Genomic DNA, 24,888 nt, shown 5'->3' with positions numbered 1-24,888 from the left:
ATAATGAACAAGAACCCAGAAGGCGTGTACATGGCAACCAGGGAACAGAAATGATTTCACTAATTAGGTGAGACAATATTTACTGGAACATGTTTACTTTATTTCCTGAATCAGTCATATGTTTTCAGTTATCAGTGCAACCACAGAAACAAAATGGTTAACATATAATATTAATAATTATTAGGTTATTAATAACTAACTACTAATAACTAATATTAGGTTTTGTAGTAAAACATGAATTTTAAACATGACAGCTGTTATATTTTTGTGGCCAAACTAATGAAGATGCATCCTTCCTCTTGTGAAAAAATACACTACTTACCTTAGTTCCGAGACCTACACCACTTCTGATCAGTTCACACAATCTAGGAACTAGCTCACCCAGCACCGACACATCAAGATACTGCAGGCACTTTTGAAAAAGAATAAATATAAAGGTAAAGCTTAACAAGTAATTAAGTCAGTACCATATCCAATTAAAAACTGCCTATGTCAAATAGTACCCACTGGATTTGACATGAAGTTGAAAACCTTCTGTTTGATTTTACTCTGTCTGATTTCAATATTAAAACCACCATTGTACTATAAACAGAAAAATCATTCATCAGTGATTCAACAATAAAAACAAAACAAAACAGGCTGGGCATGCTAGCTCATGTCTATCATCCCAGCACTTTGGGAGGCTGAGGCAGAAGGATTCCTTAAGCCCAGGAGTTCGAGACCAACCTAAAGCAACATAGCCAGACCCCATCTCTATAAAAAACTAGAAAAAATTAGCCAGGTGTGGTGGCGTGACCTTGCAGTCCTAGCTACTCAGGAGGCTGAGGTAGGGGGAACACTTGAGACTGGAAGTTCAAGTTTATAGTGAGCTATGATTGTGCCACTGTAGTCCAGCCTGGGTGACAGAGTGAGACACTATCCCTTAAGAAAAAAGGAAAAGAAAAACATCAATTTACTAAAGCAGAAAATAATAATTACCCAAGAATAAAAGACCTCTCTAGACCTATTTCCTCTATCAATCCACGTTTGTTATAAAAAAAAAAACCTAGACTAAAATTGATATTCTTCAGTAAGCCTACCCTACCAAACCACCTCTAATAAGTCAACTTCTTAGATGAATTCTCCTATAATTTGCTGGTTTTCTTTTTGAAAATGCAATGACATATATTCTATGATTAATGAACGTAACTAAATGGTATTCATTAATTGTTCCTATTTCTTTCACCTTACTTTCCCCCCAAATAATCCAACTAAGATATAACATTATTACACAAAATTTTGGTAATAGTCTTCCAGTAGGCACTACAAAATAGCTACTTCTCTTCTCCAGGTTTGTGATCAACTTAGTAAGTAGCTCACAATCTTAGTTAACCACTACAGGGTATGCTGAGCACACCGACTTTATCCAGACTCCAGGAACTTTAGAAATCAGAACCTCAGAGTGCCAAGCAGGTCTTTACTGCAAATTCCCTCCTAGGACTGAAACAATATATCAACATTGCTCAATTCTCTTCACATACCTTTTATGTTGCCTACTTCATTAAATACCTCCAGCTTATACCTCCCTAGTTCCTCCCAAAGATAACTCTCAGGCAGGGGCGAAACTCTGGACCTTTCTAAATAGGCATACCAAAGACATATAGAAGTAAATTTACAGAGAGATCTTTTAATATGTTGTTGTCCCTTGTAACAGAAATTTGAACTGATTCTAGTATTTGGAAAATTATTCCCTCTAGTAACACAGAAGAAAAAAGAACTATACTAATAAAAAACTGGAGTCACAATAACTGCTTAAGTCATCCCTTAAGTCTCTATTTCATTTAATGCAGCCTGAAGACTTTGAAGAGTTAGTCTTTCAGGTAAATAAACAAACTTTCTCATTATTATTTAGACACTCACCATGTTGATTGTTTCCATCATGGGAGAGGATTTGGCAGCACTGAGCCGAGCACTATCCATCGCAGCCTGAAGGACGCAAATTCAAGTCACTCCAGACACTCAATAATGAGGAATAACTCACAGACACTCCCATGAAAGGGCTTTACTTCCAAACTAAACAACTTTTTCAAAATAATCTATAGATATAACAAAGGCAAACATAAATTTAACTCTAATGTCTTTTGACCTGCACTTAATAATTTACCAGGAAAAGCAGCATCTCACTACAGGTAAGAAATTGAGATAATATAATAAAAATTAACATAGCATGGCTCTGAGCAAGTCATCCTGCCTTACTGAGCCTCATGTTCTCCATCCACTAAATAAAGGAATTGACTAAACAAAGTTACAAGATTTTAAACAATTGTGCCTAAGTAGTGAAAAATTTTACATATTTAGTGCTTTACCCTTGTAATGAGTCTTCATATCTACCTACAATGGTATTTGAGTCTAACAATTATGCTGAAGTAGAGGTTAACTATCTAGATATAATAAAGGAGAAAAGTAAGGCATACAGGAGTGACTTGCCTATGACTACAAAGTTTGGACCAGAACTTATGTCTCCTAATTTGTAGTAAATATCCTATGAGCACCCAGGAAGAAGGCAAGTCTACTGCTGAAGAGGAAAGAGTGATGAATGGAGAAGAAACAGCAACGTCAGAAGCAAAGGGAGAGAAAGTAAGTTATTAGAAAAGTTTACACAAGTTAAAAATCAAATGGTGAACCGAGAAAAAACACATTATATATGACAGAGGTTTCATAGTCCTAATAAACAAAGACAAATGTAAAAAAATTAAACAGCCAAATAGAAACACAGGCATGGTATAGAAACACAATTCACAGAAAAAATATAAATGGCTAATACAATATGAAAAGCCAGTAGACAACACTAGGAAAGGAAAGTGCTAATTAGAACAATGAAATCCTTGCTTATCAGACTGATGTTATTCAATGTTGGCAGAGGTGTAAAGAAAACAGAACACTCAAAACCTTTGATGCTGCAAAACCTCTCCTACAAAAATTCAAAATCACCTCACTGTAGAATACTATACATGCATTAAAAAGAATAAGTCTACTATAGATATAACATGTTATTTAAAAAAAAAAACAAGTTGCAGAACAACATTCACAGTCTGACACTATTTTAAAATTAATATGTTTGTTTGGTTTTGTAGCCTATGACTATAAAAGAATTTGAAAAAAGGCACAGGAAACTGTTGACAGTGGGTACTTCTCAAGGAATGGTACTGTGGTGATGGGGAGAGGTGACCCCCTAAGGGATTACTTTCTACCCTTCTGTACTGGTTTAATTTTGCATAATAGATGTTTCATCTGCAATTTTTAATAAATGACTAATCAGAGACTAGGTGACTAGAGTATATCTGAAAAGCAGAAGAATTTTGGACTATGTCAAAGTCTAGGTGTAAATCTTCTTTACTTGTAGGGCAGGGGAGTCCACAGAAGGACTTGAAGGTATAGACCCAACCCTGAAAAGAATAAACATGTACAAAAAACTGTGTCGAACAAATGTTAATGCATTTTTTGGAAGTGGTAGTTTTCATTGATTCACAAGACAGTGTATGAGCTAACAACCTCCCTCTGCAAAAAAACTAAATACCACGTGTGGTCACAGGATGTTCTTATGACAATATCATTTGAGCCATGGACTTTGTCTAACGACACTAGAAGGATTATTCAAATGGACCTCAGTATCTCAACGGGGTTCTTCCTTCATGATAGTTACCAATATGTCTGTACTATCAACTCACCTTTTCTTGCTCTGTAGCCCGGAGGCTCAAGTAATTGAGAACTTGGGGCTCCAATACACTTAAAGACTCCAACAGAGCTGGGATGAGTTTTGGTGCATGTGGTTTCAACATGGCTCCTGCACTTTTGCTGATCTTCACAAGGGTGTTAATGCTACAAACACACAGAACACAACTCCTGAGTCCTTTTAACAAAACTAAGAAGCCCTACAAATCTAACAATGAAGAATGTTCTACAGTTTATCGCATTCAAGCATATAACTCACATGCTTACAGAGCCTGGTCTGGGCACTATTTTTTTTTTTACTTTTTATTTTTATTATAGACACTTCAAGCACATATGGACATAGAGAGAAACATAAATGAAATTCTGTATTTTCTCCATCCAGTTCAACAATTAGCAACATCTGACCAATTTTGTTTCATTTATACCTGCTCCATACATATAAGCACATGTTTTTCCCCTGCCATTGTATTACAGTCATGTGTCACATAGCCACATTTTGGCCAACAATAGACCACAGGTACAATGGTGGTCCCCAAAGATTATAGAGGCATACCTTGGAGATATTGCCGGTTTCATTTCAGCAAGTCACACAAATTTTTTTTGGTTTTTCAGTGCATATAAAAGTTTTGTTTATACCACCCTGTAGTCTATTAAGTGTGTAACAGCATTATGTCTAAAAATTTTAAAAAGGTACATACCTTAATTTAAAAATATTTTAGGCCAGGCATGATGGCTCAATCCTATAATCCTAGCATTCTGGGAGGCTGAGGTGGGAGGATCGCTTGAGCTCAGGAGTTCGAGACCAGCCTGAGCAAGAGCGAGACCCCATCTCTACTAAAAATAGAAAAATCAGTTGGGCGTTGTGGCACACACCTGTAGTCCCAGCTCCTCGGGAGGATGAGGTAGGAGGATGAGGTAGGAGGATGGCTTTAGACCAGGAGTTTGAGGTTGTAGTGAACTATGATGATGCCATTGCACTCTAGCTGGAGGGACAGAAACTCTGACTCAAATTAAAAAATATATACATTTTAATGCTAAAAAATGCTAACGATGATCTGAACTTTCAGCAAGTCATAATCTTTTTGCTGGTGGAAGGTCTTGCCTCAGTGCTGATGGCTGTTGACTGATCAAGGTGGTGGATGCTGAAGGTTGGGATGTCTGTGGCAATTTCTTAAAATAAGAAAGCAATGATGTTTCCCGCATTAATGGACACTTCCTTTTACCAAAGATTCTCTGTAGAAAGTGATGCAGTTTGATACCATTTTACCCACTATAGAACGTCTTTCAAAACTGGAGTCAATCCTCTCACACCCTCCTGGCTGCTTTATCACTGTTTATGGAATATTCCAAATGCTTTGCTGTCATTTTGAAAAAGTCACAACATCTTCAACAAAAGTAAATTCCATCTCATGAAATCACTTTCTTTGCTCATCCAAAAAAGCAACTCCTCGTGCAATCAAGTTCTATCATTGAGATTGCAGCAATTCAGTCACATCTTTGGGCTCCCCTTGCAATTCTAGTTCTCTTGCTATTTCCACCAAATCTGCAGTTACGCACTTCTTCCACTAAAGTCTTGAGCCCTTCAAAGTCATCCACGAAAGCTGGAATCAACTTCTTTCCAACTCCTGTTAATGTTGATATTTTGACCTCCTCCCATGAATCAGGATTGTTCTTAATGGCATCTGGAATGTTGAATCCTTTCCAGAAGGTTTTTAACTGACTTTGCACAGATCCACCAAGGAATCACTACCTACGGCAGCTCTAGCCTTACAAAATGTATTTCTTAAGTAATAAGACTTGAAAGTCGAAATGACTCCTTGATCCATGGGCTGCAGAATGGATGTTGCATTCACAGGCATGAAAACAACATTCATTTTCTTGTACGTCTCCAACAGAGCTCTTGCATGACCAGGTGTACTGTTAACGAGCATTAATATTCTGAAAGGAATCTTTTTTTCTGAGCAGTAGTTTCAACAATGGGCTTAAAATATTCAGTAAACCGTGATGTAAACAGATGTGCTATCACTGGGCTTTGTTGTTCCATTTATAAAGCACAGGTAGAGTAGATTTAGCATAATTCTTAAAGGCCCTAGGATTTTCAGAATGGTAAATAAGCATTGGCTCCAACCTAAAGTAACCAGCTACATTAGCCTCTAACAAGAGAGTCAGCCTGTCCTTTGAAGATTTGAAGCCAGGCATTGACTTATCTCTAGCTATGGAGGTCCTAGACAGCATCTCTTCCAATATAAGGCTGTTTCATCTACATATAAAATCTGCTTAGTGTAGCTATCTTCATCAATTATCTCGGCTAGACCTTCTGAATGACTTCTACAGCTTCTATAATAGCACCTGCTGTTTCATTTTGCACTTTTATGTTATGGTGATGATGGTTTCTTTCCTTAAACCTCATTAATCAACCTCTACTAGCTTCAAACCTTTCTTCTGCAGCTTTGACATCTCTCTCGGCCTTCACAAAATTAAAGAGAGTTAGGGCTTGCTCTGGATTATGGTTTGGCTTAAGGAAATGTTGTGGGTGGTTTGATCCTTTATCCATACCACTAAAACTTTCTCCATATCAGCAATAATGCTGTTTCACTATTTTATCATTCATGTGTTCACCTGAGTAGCATTTTTAGTTTCCTTCAAGAACTTTTCCTTCGCATTCACAACTCGGCTAGCTGTTTTGCATAAGAGGCCTAGTTTTCAGCCTACTCTAGCTTTTGACATGCCTTCCTCACTAAGCTTAATCATTTCTTGCTTTGATTTAAAGTAAAAGACACATGACTCTTCCTTTCACTTAAACACTCTAATTTCAATACTGCATGTCTCAGGGAACAGGGATGACCAAGGAGAGCAAGAGAGATGGGAGAACAGTTAGATGGTGGAGTAGTCAGCACACACACATTTATCAATCAAGTTTGCCGTCATATAGGTGCAGTTTATGGCATCCCAATATGTTAAAATAGTAACATCAAAGATCACTGATCACAGATCACCGTAACAGACACAATAATAATAATGAAAAAGTTTGAAATATTGCCAAGAATTACCAAAATGTGACAAAGAGAGTCGAAGTGAGCACATGCTGCTGGTAAAATTGCACAGTTAGACTTGCTCAACACAGGGTGGCCACAAACCTTCAAATTATAAAAATGCACCAACTGCAAAGCACAATAAAGTATGCCTAAATGGAGCTGAAAAATTCTTATTACCTCGTGACATCATAGCCACTGTAACATCATAGCACAACGCATTACTTTTTCTACATTGAGATATGTTCAGATACACAAACATTTACCATTGTGTTACAACTGCCTACAGTATTCAGTAGAGAAACATGTTGTACAGGTTCGTAGCCCAGGAGCAACAGGCTAAACCATCTAGGTCCGTGTAAGTACCATCTATGATGTTCACACAGTGACATCAACTAACACATTTCTAAGCACATATCTCTGTCATTAAGTGACACATGACTGTATTTGGAAGCATAACCCATAACGACATTTCACTATGTATCCCTAAGAGACAAAGACTCATATCATAACACTATTTTCACACTTTAAAAATATTTTTAATATCCAAATTTCCCGTATTGTTTCACAAATTTCTTAAAGAGCTAGTTTGTTTGAATCGGAACCCAGAGAGTTCACCCATACATTACAGTTTACTGCATTTCTTAAATCTTTAATAGTCCCCATCGTTCTCTTTTTTTATTTATTTGTCCTCATTGATTGGACTCCAGTCATGTCATTTAACATGTTCCTCTGTCCCCTGTATAGATCTGAGGCTAGATCAAGTTCAGTTTCAATTTTTTTAAAAAACCAAGAATCCTCCATAAGCAGTGCTGCACGTGTCCTAGTCCATCACATCAGGATGCACGTGACGTCTGGCTGTCTTTCTGTGCGGTTAGGAGTGAACCACGGCTGCAGGTTTGGGTGGTATGAACTGTTACAAAGTTCCCACCAGCCACTCACCAGTGGATTTAGGGTAACGCATGATCACTACTTAGATTATTTTACTGAGGGCAACAAAGCAGTGATATCCTAATCATACCATGTCTTTGCATTTGTTAGGTGAGTCGTTCTAAAAAGAATCTTCCCTCATCAATTACCTAGTTACCATGAAATACTGTTAATATTACTTTGTTCTAGTTTTAAGAGCGAAATAAAAATGGAACAAAGTTCCTAGATAGCATTCTAGTTTAAAAACAAAAAAGCACACAAACTAGAATTTGTGGGTTTTGATTTTAACTTAAAATAGCCACACATATCTAAAAGTATACACATATTTTTTGAATATTTCATTGTTACAGTTGGTGTCTTATCTTAAATACAGTAATCTGTGAAACAGTATTACTAAGTGTTATAACCAGCAAGCAAGCTCCTAAGGACCTGTGGCATAAGAAAATGCGCTTGCTGGAAGAAGCTGATGACAACAGAGTAACACAATGTACTCAGAATGCTGGGCAAAAACAAGGTCCCATGAGGATGCTTCTGCAAAAACATTCTGACTCACAACTTTTTACAGATGACCCAAGGTCACCTCAATGGATTCTCCTCAACCTCTTTCTCTATATTTTCAAGAATCCAACCTTGAAAGAAACACAATTTCTCCTGAATGGCTAGGAACTGAGAAAATTCAATACATTCATTTTATCAACTGATCCACACCTGAGGGCTCGAACTTCCGTCACAGGACTCATCATTCCTTTGTCCAGAAGGCAAGGCAGAAGGACAGCGATGGTTCTCTGGCCAGCCGCTCCTTTGGCAGGGTCACACATTTTCACACAAACCTCACATACAAAGAGCATGGACATTAGTGAAACTGACCTCCCATCCAACAAAGCACTCATCTGACAAAAGACTTTCTACTTCACGTATCCATAGAAAAGAATAAGTGAACCTACTTCCTATGACACTATGGGGAGAGACAGAGGAATGAGATCTGGGATTAAGTCCTATGTCTGCCAATAACTAAAGAGAAAATTTGGAGTAAAAATGCATTTTACTCCCCAAGCTTTGGTCTTCTAATTTTTGAAACGTGGAACAAAACAGTTGAAGATGAAATGTGAAAATATATAAGCACTTTAAAGAAGGTTTAAAATATCATCATCATCACTAATAATTTGGGGTTGCAGCACAGTACAGTGGTCAAGTACAATCTGGAATGAGAAACATCTAGATTTAAAACCTAGTTTTACTACTTACTAACAATGTGACTTATGGCAAGGTTTGTGCAACTAGAAAGTAAAAGTCCTTGATATATCACAAAATCAAGTTCAACTGTGAGACTATTTAATTTTGAAAAGCTTGCCAACCTCATAGACAGGAAAGGCAGATTTATACAGAAACATAGCAATAGTAAGAGAAAAGGCAGATGTTGCTTGATCTAAGTGAATAATGTGCTCCTCAGGGTCAAGTGAATGTTTCATGTTAAGTTCACCATTTAAAGAGACAAGAGGTATACGCTGTTCAAGACACTAGCATTCCAGTGTTATAGCACCCACTTTCTCATTCATTGCAAGAGTAGTGAACCATAACATGAAGGCAATTAAACTGCAACTAAATGTCATTCCATATGACAAAAAATAAGTCATTACTGTCATGCTCACATAGAACCCAGCCCCACTCCAGCCCCCAATGAAAAACAGGAGTTTTCACCTTGCTCAGAGTTTTCAGAGCTAGTTCTGCTGCTTTACGTACAGATTCCTAAAAATGAGAAAAGTGTGACATCGTACAAGTTAGAGTTTTATTATCATCTACCCTACAATTTGTAATTTAACTGCCTCAGACCCTACATAGAATAGTGAAAAATCAACGTTTAATGTCAGCTTGAAAAAAAAAAATGTCTCATTAGGTTCTTTGCCCATCAAGGAACAAGTTACAATGCCATATTATTAATTTTTAAACATTAGGTGTGATCTATTTGACCTTACAAAAATTTGGCTATTTAGTTTCAAACAGCTTGCCAACCTCATAGACATGAAAGGTAGATTTACACATAAACATAGGAATAATAAGAGAAAAAACAGATGTTGCTTGATCTGAAAAATGTGCTCTTCAGGGTCAAGTGAAAGTTTTAATGTTAAGTTCATAATTTAAAGAGTCCAGAGGTACATTAAGTATAACACTTCAGAAACTAAATGTATTATGAAAGCAAATATATAAAGATGTGAGGATTATGAAAGACTTAAAAATCTCTACTGGATAAAGCAAAAAGAAAGGCACCAAGTGATGTGCCTAACATAATGGTGAGATATCAAAATACCTATAATTTAGATTGCCCAGGAAAAATTCAGAAGAATTGGTCACACTTTTTGGGAATGACTAATTCAATTTATGAAACTGATTAGAGGAGAAATATTACGTATTTTTTCAAAACTGTTACTTGTCACTAATCCTATAGCATCATGAGATTACTACTGAAAGAAAGTCAGGCTGTGGCCACTTTTTTTTTCTAATTCAATTCAATTTAGATCTAAGGATACTCAACCACCCCGCACCCTCACAGACACATTAAGACTGAAACTTTGAGGGGAAACTCTTAAACTAGTCTGGATATGGAATTTTGACATATATAACATACATATTTTAACAATTCCAGTTTAAGTTATTCTATAAATAAATACAGAGTTATTTCTCTAATACCTTGATATCATCCTGCACTCTAAAAAGTGTTTCCCAAATTTCTGGAAGTTTATCAATGATGTCATCCAAGGGTCTTCCTCTCAATAAATCATTCAAAGCTAAACAGCTGAAAATAAACAATTTGGTTTCAAATGATCAAGAAAGCTCTATATTTTACTAAGAAACATTTACAGCAAACAAGAATATAGATTCCACCTACAATTCTAGTCCTAATCCCTCTCCCCAACCCGAAGACAGTAATGACTGTTCTCTTGGTGCCTCAAATATACCACATACACAGGGCATTTACAACCATCAAATGTTTGGTTCTCACAACTATAATACAATCCCTTTGAGATGATACATCATATTTTACTCCACAGTGTACTCCCAGGGCCTAGCACATTGCAAAGCACGTTATTATGAACGGATTAAATATAATTTGTATACATAAATAAATGCTACACTACAAAGTCATAACAGTATGTAAATATATCTTGGTGTCAATCAATTTAACAAGTAATCTTCAGCTTCTTTAATTTCATAGTTATATAAACTAAGACAACTTAGGAAAACCATTGACCAGAGTTTAAATAATGAAAATTAACTGTCTAACTTAGGCAACTACGAACATGCTTTTTAGTAGTTTTAATTTATTCCTTCTGTACAAAGTATAAAACTTGCAAATTTGAAGGAAAATGATTCAAGTTGATTTGACTAGCTTTATATCCCCAAAAATGGTACCTGGATTCTCGTACTCGCCACATACTGCTTGTAAGGTTCTTCACCAAATCTTCAAGAATTTCCTTCAAATATTTATCCACCTAATGAAAGCAAAAGGATAAAGTTAAAAATGCAAAATCGATCAATACTCAAATTATTCACCTCTTAACCACAATGACCATGTTTCTGAATTTAACAATCTAAGTGTCTCTCCTAGGCTTCTCAGCCCACAAATCTCTCCCCACTTTGGTTGCCATAAGCTGCCAGAATGATCATTCTAAAACGCATACTTGATACTCTTATTTTCCCCAGTGCATGAGAATAAAGCCCAATCACCTGGGCATCACACAAAGCCTGCTGTGACTCATCTGCCCCAAAGGTATCATGTTCAGTCTTACCTCCATTCCTTGGCACATACTATTAATACCTCCATCTACAACACCCTTCCATGTCTACTTGGTTGGTTGTCCCTTAAGATTCAAATTAGCCATTCCTTTCTCAAAGTAGACTGGCCCAGGTACTCTGTGTTGCCATAGCACCTTTAGACGATGCATCATACCAGACTGTACAATAACTGCACTGCTCCACTACACTGGAGACCTCGAGGGCAGGGACTGGGTCACTCATCTTTGTATCCCCAAGCCCTGCACAGTGTCTGGTCCATGACTATTCAGAATGAAAGATGAGTTTTAACTCTTAAGCCTCTGTTCTGTTTTGATATACACTTACCAACTTGATAAACAACAAACTGATGGTAGACTGAGTTTTTATACTGATTGAGAGACCCTCAGAACTTACGGCTTTTCTACTTTCACCGTTATAGATAGGAGAGGCTTTCTTATTCTCACTTACATGCAAAAAAACCAAGACAGAGAGGTAAATAACAAACTGATGTCTTCCTAAGTCTGCTTCACTAAATATGTTCCATAGGTGATCTCACCCACACCTGTGGTTCACAGAAATGACACTCACATCTTGACAGCCTTAGGCCTGTGTCCTGAACTCAGATCTACAAAGCCCACTGGCCTATTAAGTGTTGGCTCACCCAGAGGTACCACATACCCTCCCAGAGCAAACAGAATGCACTGAGCCTTCAAAGCTGAACCCTCAAATACCGACTGCCATGAATAGGAACACACTTAGCCGACTACCAGACAGAAGGGGGATAAAAGGGCCACAGCATGTGCAGGGACTTGTGAGAATTTATGGACTTTATTTAAAGTGAACTGTGAAGCCATGGAAGGATTTTAACCCAAAATGGCACAATCTAATTTGCATTTTTTAAAAATCACTTTAGCGGCTATGCAGATAATTAAATGAGGGAAGGCAAAGAGAAGAAGAAAGAGGAGAAAGATGACAATGACCTGCTCATCGGGAAAGAATAAAGGAAGAAGAGAGTCCATTCATGAAATACTTTAGAAGCAAAATCAACAGAACGTGCTACTGAATTCAATTGGGGGTAATGCTGAAATGGAGACAAAAATCAAAGATGACAACAAGCCTTCTGGCTTGGGTAAAAGGGTAAAGAGTGAGGAGAACAGAAGGAGATGGTTGTTTTTTAAGTTCTGTTCTGGACATCTTAAGTTTATGGTCTCTTGAAACAACATCCAAGTGAGGATGTCAAGCAGGCAGTTACATATGCAAGTCTGGAGCCCAAGACACATCTGGACCAGAAGTGTAAGACTGGGAACTATCACAATAAAGATGACATTCATATGCCCTGGAACTGCTACACAGACAGCTGACTGCAAAGGTACTCAGAGGCAAGCCCTGAGAAATCTTAATATCTACAAGTGGGACAGAGCATGATGAACAGCCAAATGATAGGGAACCAAGAGAGAAAACAATACAGTAACTGCCTGCTTCTTTATCTGTCTCCCTAACAAAATGAATTCCTTGGAGGTGGGACTATGACCCACTGTTCATTGCATCAATAGCACCTATCAGCATTTAGTATTCCATTTGTGTGAATGTGCTACCATTTCCTTAACCACCCACCCTATGGACATTCAGACTGTTTCCACTTTGGAGATTTCCATAAATGTTACCATAGCATCTTTACTACTACGAAAGACGGTAGAAGGAAGAAAGCATGGAATAAAAGGAGTTATTTGTTTACACAAATAAGTACACAATGTAAAAAGGAAGATGAGCACTGGATTTAAATCCTGTGCATGACCTTAGACAAGCTACAGCATTTTCCGAACACATGAGTTCACAGATACTTGCCGTGGATTTATCAGTGACCAATGCATTCCAAATACTTGTCATGGCCTGTCGAATGCCAAGGTTGGGATCAAACTGATAACGATAAAGTCGAGGAACTAGCTGAGGCAGAAAAGGAGCCAGCTGTTCTCCAGCTCTGGTAGCAATTACATTAAAACCAAAAGCAGCACCCTAAAGATAATAACAAGAAGATGAAGTGACTCACATGCATGTGTCGTAGTAAAATATTAACATATTAAATATGAGAGAATCACAAAATTCTCCCCCCCAAACTTGTCCCTAAACACAGAGTGATTTATCGGGTGTCCCAGCTTTACCGATCAATAATAGTTGCCATGTGGTGGCTTATTACTCTCTAATCAGGCACAGACTTTTACAAAATGCACTGCGTATCATTTGCCACTGTCTGTCTGTCTGTCAATGCAGTATGTTTGGTTTGCAAGGAAGTAAAAAATAAAAACTGTCCAGTGACAGTAACTTACCTTCCTAGAGTTCCACATTGCATGATGGTTAGCTAAATTCATAAATTTATACACCAGATCTGGCTGACTAAGATCACTTGCCAAAGAACAAAGCTCCTTGTAAGTAGAAAGGCCCTGGCTTGGAAACAAAGAAAAAAAAAAGGATGCAATAATATATTTCTCTATCTCCAGCCTAATAAAAATCACATCATCAATATTACTAGGACATTTTAAATTACATTTTCACTCAATTTCTAATACTGAGTTATCTCGTCACCAGAAAGGCAGAAAACCAGGTTGAGAAGAATATAAAAAGTCATCTAATTCAATTACCAACAATTCCTAAGCCCCTTTACACTGCTACTGGTAAACAACCTAAATGCACCTACAATTCCCATGCAGTAGAGCCCTCACCACCCTGGAAGGCAACTCAATAATTCTTCACTGTGCACAAATCTCTCATAATCACAAAAAAGCCATTTGAAGACATCTGTCTTCCCTGAGTCTTTTCTAGGGACTAATTCTGATAACTTCTTTGAGTCCTGTTAACTTTCCTCTGAACAAACAATATTTGCTCAAATATCATTTTGTGTTACTCTGTGACAAATGAGAACTTTGTTAAAAACTCAAGAGTGTACAAGAAGAGTCAGTGGAATGGAAACTTTGATGTGAAATCAGTGAGCTATGGGAAGTCAAGGACAGAACAAACTATAGACAACACTGAAGCAGGGCTCTGCCAGACACCACCGCACCACCAACCTGATGATTCTTAGAGGAAATGCAACAATGTAACCACAATGGAATAATGATAAAATAAAGCTCAAAGAATTAATTTAAAATGCTAAATTAGTGGACTCTAAGATGCAGAGTTGCTCCTACCAAAAAACTAGGGGTGGGTGCCAAGCTATGTTTCCAGGTACCCCCCAAGACTCAGCTGTCTGCAAGCTGACGGCTCTCAGCCCAATCTCCCACAACTGTCCTCAGAGCCCAGGGTCATAGCCTCCCATGCAGCAGCCGCCACCAACAGCTAGTCACTGGGGAGGTTGTGGGGGGGACATAAAGGCCCAGCTCCATGCTTAAAGCAAGACAAAACTCAGGGGCTATCCCCTGCCAGCTCAGAGTTCCTTGAGAGGTCAGGATCCACTAAAGTGACGGCAGCAGTTCTGCCTCTCCCTTAGTCACTGGCCCTACCCTGCTTCCCCACTCCCCACAAGGGTGATCCAGAGACACTCCTCAATAAATTTCCAGCATACAAATCTCCATCTCAGAGTTTGTTTCCCAGGAAACTCAGTCTAAGACTTTTTTCAAATCTAAGCCTTTTTCCATAGAAGTTTTCTTCTTCTACCAATATACATTTCCTAAGACTTCATGACTGCTCTATTTACCAGGCTTAAAATATACATATACATACACACACACACATACATGCACATATTTAAAGATGTTTACAGTATCCGATCGATGGATTTGGCATACTTACCCATCTGGTGTTTTTCCAAGGGTTCCCCCTTGAAATACCACTGTCTCTCCAGAAACTTCATGTTTAACTCTAAGCCAAAAAACCAAGAATTTAAATTAGCCTCAAAATTTTCATATCGGCATTCAACTAATGGATACAATTCATTTGCAAATTGACAAAACTGAACTGCCTATCAAATGTCTACTGTGCAACTATTCTTTTCCATCAGCCTGGGAATTTTATAAAGTAAGATCTAGAATGAACAAATTAATAGATGTAAAAGACATCCCATATAAAGTTACACTGAATTAAATGTCACACATGAAAAACTATCCTTCCTACAAGGAAGGCAACATAAAGCAGCAAACAACCAATTATAAGAATGATTTCCCCTCACATACTTTTCACAGATTAGGATACGGAAGCTTCTCCACATCTTAATTTTCATTTAGCCAACAGTATTTATGGTATATTTCTAATCCAATGCATTAATTGTTCTGGGACCATTCAACTTTCAAAGTGTGACCTACTGGCATCTTTCTAAAGTGAACAGTATACACTGGGATAATAAACTCCTATCCACAGCACAATAGTCACTGACTTGCAATTTTAAAAAGGCATAATAAATAGAAAAACGGAAAGCTAAATTTTCCTTCTTCCATAGCACATTCTCAGTATATGCTTATACTTGCCCTGTATGTTCAAATCTAAAATTTTCAAGTTCACTATACCTTTTGCCAGTCATAAGTGTTTCAACAAGTGTAGAAACCAATTCTTGTTGATCTTGTTCATTGCCTAGTTCATAAACCAACCCAAGGCCTTTTGAGGCAACATCTTGGCTAAGCTCTACAAAAAAAAGACAAAATTATAATACTTTAATGAAAATCTGTCTACTGGCTAGCAATTCAAAATTTTTTAAAAGTTGTGTTAACATTAACCTAAAGTGATACATCAAAGATATAAAAACAGAATCAATCTGCTTATTTTGTTAGAAACATACTAAATCATCTCAGTGAACACAACACCATACAAGTCACTGTAAATGAGAACTACATTCACAGAAGAGCCAATTCACAAACCAAGACAACACTGATGGATCTATACAGTATCCCTGAATAGTGCAGTGACAGAATACCCATGGACTGTAAGTCATACACAGAGATAAAACAGCCTCACAGGATTTCAATATACCCACACCTAATTTTTCAAAAATGAAAAGTCAATATAAGACAAGTTAGGAAACAAAGCTACTATTTCAATGTCTAACATATATACATTCACTGTCTCCTAGCTTAAATCGGAGAGGAAAAGTAATCAGACATAGAAAAAAGCTATTACTTAGCAGAGACATTAATGTTAAAGAAGGCCTCAGCTCCATTTTAAATACAAAGGTGAAGAACATGTTCTAATTTATAAATAAGAATTCGAGTTTCCTGTACCCTAACCAGAAATTGTTTGTTTCTTTAGCCACTAACATAACCCTTAACATTAATAAACAAGGTTTAATTTTTCTAATCATATAGCTCAAAGAGTTTTATTTTCACTAATCTAGACTTTTTGACATTTAAAATACAAGTTTAATAAAGTTTAGAAATCAAATATTTGTCAACAACGTACCATCATTTTCTGACAAAACTGAAACAAACGCACTTTGAATTTCTTTTAGATGAGACTGAAAGAAGAAAAGAGGCCATTAGAATACCGAAACTCTCCCTCTTTGGAAAAGAATCTCGCTCTCAGGGTGTCAGACTCTTAAAGTCTTATGATTCAAGGCAGTCACAAATGGTGTTGTGCTCTCAGCTTTACAAGTGGTCCAAATTACCTGAAGTTCTACCACTAACAGGCACTCTTAACACACGTAAGCTGACCTGTGCCTCAGTCTGAGCCTCTCCATCCTTAGCAATTCTGACTTTGTACCTTCAAGTTTGGAATCATCTCACAGCCAATATATATCAAGCCATCATCCTTCACCCCTTCATGTTCAAAATATCTGCTATTGGTTAACGACTCTCACCTTCATATGCTTTCCTACCTACTTTTCACTTATAAAAAGTGTGGTTTCTAACATGGCTTACCTTCACTTCTTTGTGCGTACTTAGTTTCCTCACAAGCGAAAGGAGCCAGATGCAGGCTGCTTGCCTCACGTGTGGGTTGGGGCTGACGATATGCTTATTTAAAATCACATCCAACACCCATGGAACCACATCATTCACTTTGGCTCCTGGGGAAAAGCAAAGAAAAATAAGAAACAATAAAAATAATTCAATATAGTTTCCTGAAAAGATTAAATTTAAATCACCATTGACTCAATACAACAATCCTGTAACATGCCAAAATCCCAATGACTAAGGTTCTTAAATAAGTTGCTGCAGGAAATCAATAATGGTTCACTATAGAACCCAGTAAAAGCTAAATAACCTGTCAAAGGTACTCAGGTAACTTTAGTTCCCCAGAATGAAAAATCATCCCCACTGTCTCTAGTCTCTGCAATTTTTCTTTTTCTACTAGATCCTTATCATCTTCCATCTAAAAACTAACAAACAAACCTCTTTTGACTTCACTTTCTTCAGCTACCATAGTTTTTCTCCCTTCCTTTATTACTTCAGAGTTTCTCATCGTCAACGCTACTGCCATTCTTGGCTGGATAACTGTCTGCTGTGCAGAGCTGTCCTGTACCCTGCAGGGCTGTCTGGCAGCACCCATCACTTCCACCCACTGGAGACCAGTGGCACCCACTCTCCCCAGTGTCCACACATTACCAAATGTCCCCTGTGGGGCAAAAATCTCGCTCCTCCAGTCAAGAAGCACGGCTTTACATTAAAAACCTTCAAAATAGTTGTCTGTACTCATGGCCAAACTTTTAAGTTTTCTTGAGCCCACTCCAAATCAGCCTTTTAACTTTTCTCCTCCACAAAAATTACTCATAAAAGTCAACAATTTCCTTCCTGTCGCTAAATCCAACTATCATTTCTCAACCCTCATCTTAATTGACCTGTTAGCAGGATATGACACAGCTGACTTCCCCACACCTGTCACCCCTTCACAGCTCCTCACTAACTAACCCCATTACCCTAGTTCTCAGAATCAGGCAGAACCCCTTCTTTTATTTTCTCCTAACCACAACTCTAGCCACCTGTAGTTCTGCTATCTGGTCGACTACAATTACCAAATTAACAAGCCCTTATTAGATTCCCACATTGTGCCAAGCATTACATGCTAGAGATATGAAGATGCCTAAGACCCAGGCCCTAATTGGCTAGAACAAACTAGAACAAAAAAGAACATCCAAAAAGCTGAGTAGCACTCAGATGAGAATGACATATAGAACACATATGATCAAAATTCAGGTTAAACATTCATCAATATTTTGCTTTCCTTTCCCTAAACAGACAAAAACAGGAGAACCTCACCATTTAATGGACAATTTGAGATTCTTTTGAATGAGTAAAACCACACAGGACTCAGTCTTCCAAGACTCTGAGGCAACACAGAGAAGTCCAGAAGTATAAAGACTGGCATAGATACCTCTCTATTAACCTTTATTTGCATAAGTCACTATGTAAAAACCCACAGACTCAGAAACATGCCTCCCATAGAAAATCCACTCCTCTGTGTGAGCCCTCACTCCATCCAGCCTCCATTATCACCTCTCACATGAACCTGACAGTTTCTACTGCAGGGTTTGGTTGTCTTCTTGTTAACAACACCCTGCGCCTTGAGTATCTTCTTCCTTCTATGCAAATTTCTCCTTGCCTTGCTTCATAGGTGTTCAAAGAAAAGCCTCAAACAACTGACTCTAATTCAGCTTCCATTAATCCACAGTTCTCCTGATTAGAGTGCAAGCAAAAGTGTGTTTTTCTATTTCCTTTAAATCTCTTTACGGTGGCTAATTAAATAAGTGAACACATTATTGCAGAATGAAATGTTAACTATAACACTAAGTGCAATAACTAAATTAATGTATTCATGATGGAATACAATTCACAATGGAATCGTTACCATGAGAACACTAATTTCTTAATTCCTCAACTGGGAAGATACAATATAAAAACTTGGAGATTTTTCCTTTTGTTTTAAAGATTTTTTAAAATTCTGGTTCAAATACTGAAATATATTTTCAATTCCAAATTCAAATTAAAGCACAACATATTTGAAATCATAATATCTGTAACATATAGTCAGAAACCACATGCGCCTTCAACTATGTAGTCCTAAAAGCCCGTGCATCTGAACACCAGCAGAAGATACTGAAGTTTAATTATGTACTAAAGGATTAGGGGACACACAATTTGGAAACTGCTATACCTCAAATTCTGAAACTGGCTAAATACAACAATCATCATGAGAAGAGCACAAGCTTGAAGGTATCCAAAGCTAACTCCTCTGCTTGTTTGCCAACGCACAAGAAAAGTTCTCATTAATTTCACGTTCTCTCTTCTTTAGTCAATTATTTTTCTTGACTGAACCAAATTGATAGGACAGATATAAATATTTGAAAAAGAAGAACGTTTAGTTTTGGGGTTTTTTTTTGCTTCAAGTATGATAAAGAGAATAGAAAAAGGTTACTTGATAATTGTAAATCAATTAGCCAAATATTTGGTACCAGCAGGAGGAGTATATTCTTCTTCAGTCACTAGCCAGGCATCTCGGGCAGCCACGGAACTAGTTCCTATTGCAGCACTGGTAATGGCTTCACCAATAGTGAACTGAAGTTCTATCTGCTTGGCCTACAATGAAGGAAGCAAAAGCCATGAATATGAAAACATTTCCCAAAAACATCCATTTCTACAAAAAGGCTGCTTAATAGCTTGTTTCTGAGCACATTTTGTTTTCACTTTTTTGCTCAGCTTGCTTTCAGCTAACTCAATGGTTCAACAGTGGGGTAGGGTAAGGGAATGGAGAATGCAAGAATGACTTGAAGATCTTTTTCCAAGTCTGTGCTGCCCTCCTTACCCTCAGTAGAGAACCACTAAGCAGTGATTTTTAATCTATGGAAGCACAATATGGTTCTCCTAGGAAGACATGGCATCCTGTCTTTAAAAACACACAGATCTCAGTGTAAATTCTAATTCTGTCTCTCACCAGCTACATACCCTTATTTAAACTTCTCTGAACCTCAACAACTTCATAAAATCAACATAATACCATCACTCAAATCACCAGGCTGAAAATTAAATGAGGTCAATGTACATAAAACTTACATACAATATGCCTGAATGTAGTAACTACCCAATATTAGCTATTATAATTTACTAAAATTTATTTACATCTATTTAACTCTTTGCACTCTTAAATTACATGATATCTCCAAGTTACTTGCAGATAGTTCAGGAAAAATATAGAGAATAATAAAGCAAATGTAAAACATTAAAATTTGATAAATCTGGATAAAGCATATATAGGAGTTCTTTATACTATTCTTACAACTTGACTATAAATTTGAAATTGTCTCAAAAGTCAGACATTAAAATATTTTATATAGTACAAACTCAAATGTTTTAAAACTTGATTTAGAAATTTTGACATGCTTCACAAGTATGAGTCACTGACCCACCCTGGAACTGGACCTGCCTGCTTACTTTCCTTCGATATTTTTGTTTACTGTGAATTGGAAGAAATCTAAGAATAGGAGGAATGAGAAAATAATGAAGAACAGACAGCATATGAGGGATATGGGAATAGTGACTCTACAAAAGCATACAGTTTGACATTCCTGTGCTCAATCAATTAAATGCTCTAGACTTGACGAGGTGTCAAGTGTTAATACCACATGCTTCCCAGTCTGAGGAAAAAGGATTTAAAGGCTTTAGTACTACAGCTTCCCTGGTCAAAAACTTCTCTTGGCAACTTCAGGCTGAGAAAAGGCATTCCAACACAAAGGATCCTTATTACGGGTTCATGTTATGTGCCTGTTTTGCCTATATTTCCTATAGGTAATCACAACATAGTTGGCATTAAAAATAAAAACAAAACTCCATAACTACATTTATGGATATTTAGACTTTGCTTTAAACATTCCAGAAATAAAGAGGGGGGTCAGGGAGTCAAATAAATGAAATAAGAACAGGCACATAGATTGTTTTTTCCATAAAAAGAGGGAGAAGGAGGCGGAGCAAGATGGCCAAGCAGAACCCTCCAGCGATCACCACCCTCTCCCCTACAGAAACACCAAACATATCCACAAAAGAAAGCATCCTCACAAGAACTAAAAAATCAGGTGAGAGATCACAGTACCTCATTTTAGTATAACAACAAGAACATGGTTTTAGCATAATAACAAGAATGGGGTAGGAAAGACACATTGCCTACACTACCCCTCCCCCAATCCAAGGCAGCACAGCCCAGAGAGAATCTGTGCTTGGGGGAGGGAGAGTAAAGTGAGTGTGGGATTTTGCACTGGAACTCAGTGCCACACTGTCACAGTGGGACACAGCACAAGGCAAAATGTTACCACTGTCCAAAGAGGGAGCATGTTACCACTTCCAGAGAGGAATCCACTGCTACAAGTGGGATAAACCGGAGTCCCACCAGCTTTACCACCTGCTAACTAAAGTGGCCTCCTGCCTTGCATAAACATCAGTGGCAATCCAGCAGTAGCTGCTGCAAGCCTTGGGTGAACCACAGGACTGTGCTGGCCCTGAGGGCCATAGACTTTGAGTACAACCAAGCAGCACAGTACCAACTGTGGAGGCCACAGAAATGTCCACATCACCCCTTCCCCAACTCCAGGCAGCCCAGCACGGAGAGACTCTTTCCTCCTGGGGCAAAGAGAGGTAAGAGAGCAAAGGACTTTGCCTGGGAACCCAGAAAATTCTTCCTTATCCTCCCTAAGCCCATCGGGGATGGATATCTAAAAGTCTGTAGGAGTTGCAGCATACCTAGGCTTAGGGTGCCTTCTAGTGCTGAGACAGCTGTAGTGACCACACACTCAGGGAACTCAGTAAATTTCCCTTTGAATTCTTGAAAGGTCCTCTGAAGAAGGACAAGTACAAACAAGACCAGACACTGAAGACTGGAAGAAATACCTAACTAACTCTCCAATACCCAAACATCAACAAAAACTCACAAGCATCAAGAACATTCAAGAAAATATGACCTAACCAATCAGACTAAATTAGGCACCAGTGACCAGCCCTGGAGTGATGCAGATATGTAATCTCTCAGACAGAATTAAAAATAGCCTTCTAAGGCAGCTCAATGAATTTCAAGAAATGGGATTACATCAAGATAAAAAGCTTCTGCACAGCAAAGGAAACATTCAACAGAACGAAGAGACAACTTGTAGAATAGGAGAAAATATTTACAAACTATCCAAATGACACAGGATCAACAACTAGAATAAAGAAGGAACTCAAACAACTCAATAGCAAAAGAGCAATTAATCCAATTTAAAAATGGGCAAAAAGTCCAAATAGACATTTCTCAAAGAAGATATACAAATGGCCAATAGGTATATGAAAAATTGTTCAACATCACTAATCATCAGAGAAATGCAAATCAAAACTACAAGGAGATATCATCTCACCCCAGTTAAAATGGCTATTATCAAAAAGACAGAAAATAACAGGTATCAGCAAGGATATGAAGAAAGGGGAATGCTTTATATGCAGTTGCTGGAATGTAAACTGTAAAGACACTATGGAAAACAATATGGAGGTTTCTCAAAAACTAAAAATAGGACTACCATATAATCCAGCAATCCCAGTGCTGCGTACATACATCCAAAAGAAAGGAAATAAGTTTGTTGAAGAGATACCTACACTCCCATGTTTATTACAGCACTATTCACAATATCTACGTCAAGACATGGAATCAAGCTAAGTGTCCACTAACAGATGAATAGATACAAATATGTAATATATATACACAATGGAATACTATTCAACCATAGAAAGAATGAAATCCTGTCACTTACGACAACATGGATGGAACTGGAGGACATATGTTAACTGAAATAAGCCAGGCATAGAAAGACAAATATCACATGTTCTCACTCGTAAGTGGGAGCTAAAAAAATTGGTCTCATGGAGATAGTGAATAGAATGGTGGTTACCAGAGGCTGAGAAGGGCAGTGGGGAGGTGCGGGGGAAGGGGATGAAGAAGGTTGGTTAATGGGTACAAAAATACGCTTAGATAAAAGGAAAAAGTTCTAGTGTTTGGCAGCAGAATAGGGTGACTATATTTAACAATAATTTATAATATATTTCAAAATAGCTAAAAGAGAAGATTTGGAATGCTTCCAACACAAGGAAATGATAAATGTTTCAGGTGATGAATATCCCCATTACCGATTTGATCATTATACACCATATGCTTGTATCAAAATATCACAAGTACCCCATAAATATGTACAACTATTATGTATCAATTAAAAAATAAAAACAAGTTAAAAGAAACAAAAAACTTTAGCAATTTGTTCTAGTTGACTGTGAAGATATTCTGCCTCTGATTCACGCATTTTCATTCATTCTTATCGTTTAATCTCTCTACCTTATTTCCATGTTTCTAGGTTTTTGTATATTTCTGTATTTCTAAACTCTAAAAATAACGGCATCAAAAGCAAGTTAAGAATCCAGAGAAGCCTTCACTTATTTTTAAAAAACTAGAAGAAACTCACCTCTCTCATGGGTTTAAAAAAGAAAAAAAAGTGAAAAAGCAGACATCATATGTTTATTTCCAAGTGGTTACAATGTCAGTGACATCCTGATATAGGGAGAAGCTGATATAGGTATAATTCATCATCCAAAAAATTCACTTTAACAATACTGAATTAAGAATCCAGAGGCCTGAATTCTAACATCAGCTCTATCCCTCAGCTGCCTCAGCCCTTAGCCTCAACTGTCTTCCCTCCTCCTTCCCCATCCTTCAAGGGCTAGCAGCAAACTCTCCTTCAAAAAACCTGCATCAACTCTCCCTGGCAGAAATACACCCTCCCTTGTAATTCTACTGCCTTCTATGCAAATGTCCCTCCATTCCAGTTATTTATTCTACCAATATTTACTGAGGTCCTACCATTACCAATCACACCACTGGGCACTTGTTTTATAACAGTGGGCTAAACAGACACTGCCCTCAGTCTAGTGAGCAATTAGAAGCTGATTAATGCTGTGAAAAATAATGAGAGCCATGACAGCACAAATAACTAAAGTCTACCCTAGTCTGAAGGGTCAGGGAAAGCTTCTCAAGGAGCACAGCAATAATCGGAGAAAGAAGGTAGTATGGGGCTTTCAAAAGCTCAGCGCAAAACAAAGAAGGCCAAAGAGATTGGTATACAAAAATGGGAGTGACTGTCAAGAATCAAGGCCAGATTAGGCAGGGGCCAGATCAGGCCATGCTAGGACACTTACCACGCTGTTAGTATTTGCCTACTTGCAGGTCTTCTCCACTACTCTGGGTATCTAGAGGACAGAGCTAAATCATCAGACTTGAGAGCAACTAGTATATCAGTACCCACTCCCTACATCTGGCTGATGGGGGGTAGGCTTCCCCTTCTACCCCTGCTACACTGTGCTTTACTCAAAAATTATGAGAAAAAGTCTTTCCTTCATAGGTGATTTAGTCAACACTATGCCTAGCACAGTGATGAGCCCTAAGCTAGCACTCAAAATTAAGTATGTGGTGAATAAATGAGTAAAAGTTTAATTAAAAATCTTACAGCATGCAAAACTGCACCTAAAAAATG

General features: G+C 37.7%; 1 protein-coding gene across 4 annotated transcripts in view; it reads right to left on the bottom strand.

The window, feature by feature from the left end:
• The window catches only part of ECPAS (Ecm29 proteasome adaptor and scaffold), a 107,534-nt gene that overhangs the window by 12,412 nt on the left and 70,234 nt on the right, over positions 1–24,888 (bottom strand). For all 4 annotated transcript variants that reach the window (XM_045563640.1, XM_045563638.1, XM_045563639.1 and 1 more), the window contains 14 exons: positions 19,810–19,933; positions 17,282–17,427; positions 16,824–16,878; positions 15,938–16,052; positions 15,228–15,296; positions 13,769–13,886; positions 13,290–13,457; positions 11,082–11,161; positions 10,359–10,464; positions 9,372–9,419; positions 8,382–8,503; positions 3,708–3,858; positions 1,900–1,965; positions 323–412 (listed from right to left, as the gene is read on the bottom strand). In XM_045563640.1, the coding sequence (XP_045419596.1) occupies positions 323–412; positions 1,900–1,965; positions 3,708–3,858; positions 8,382–8,503; positions 9,372–9,419; positions 10,359–10,464; positions 11,082–11,161; positions 13,290–13,457; positions 13,769–13,886; positions 15,228–15,296; positions 15,938–16,052; positions 16,824–16,878; positions 17,282–17,427; positions 19,810–19,933 (1,458 nt within the window). The remainder of the gene's footprint in view (positions 1–322; positions 413–1,899; positions 1,966–3,707; positions 3,859–8,381; positions 8,504–9,371; positions 9,420–10,358; positions 10,465–11,081; positions 11,162–13,289; positions 13,458–13,768; positions 13,887–15,227; positions 15,297–15,937; positions 16,053–16,823; positions 16,879–17,281; positions 17,428–19,809; positions 19,934–24,888) is intronic.

Source organism: Lemur catta, chromosome 10 (genome assembly GCF_020740605.2).
Source record: "Lemur catta isolate mLemCat1 chromosome 10, mLemCat1.pri, whole genome shotgun sequence".
Lineage (NCBI taxonomy): Eukaryota > Metazoa > Chordata > Mammalia > Primates > Lemuridae > Lemur > Lemur catta.
The sequence above is the reverse complement of the archived record's forward strand: the minus strand, read 5'-3'. Positions and strand labels throughout refer to the sequence as shown.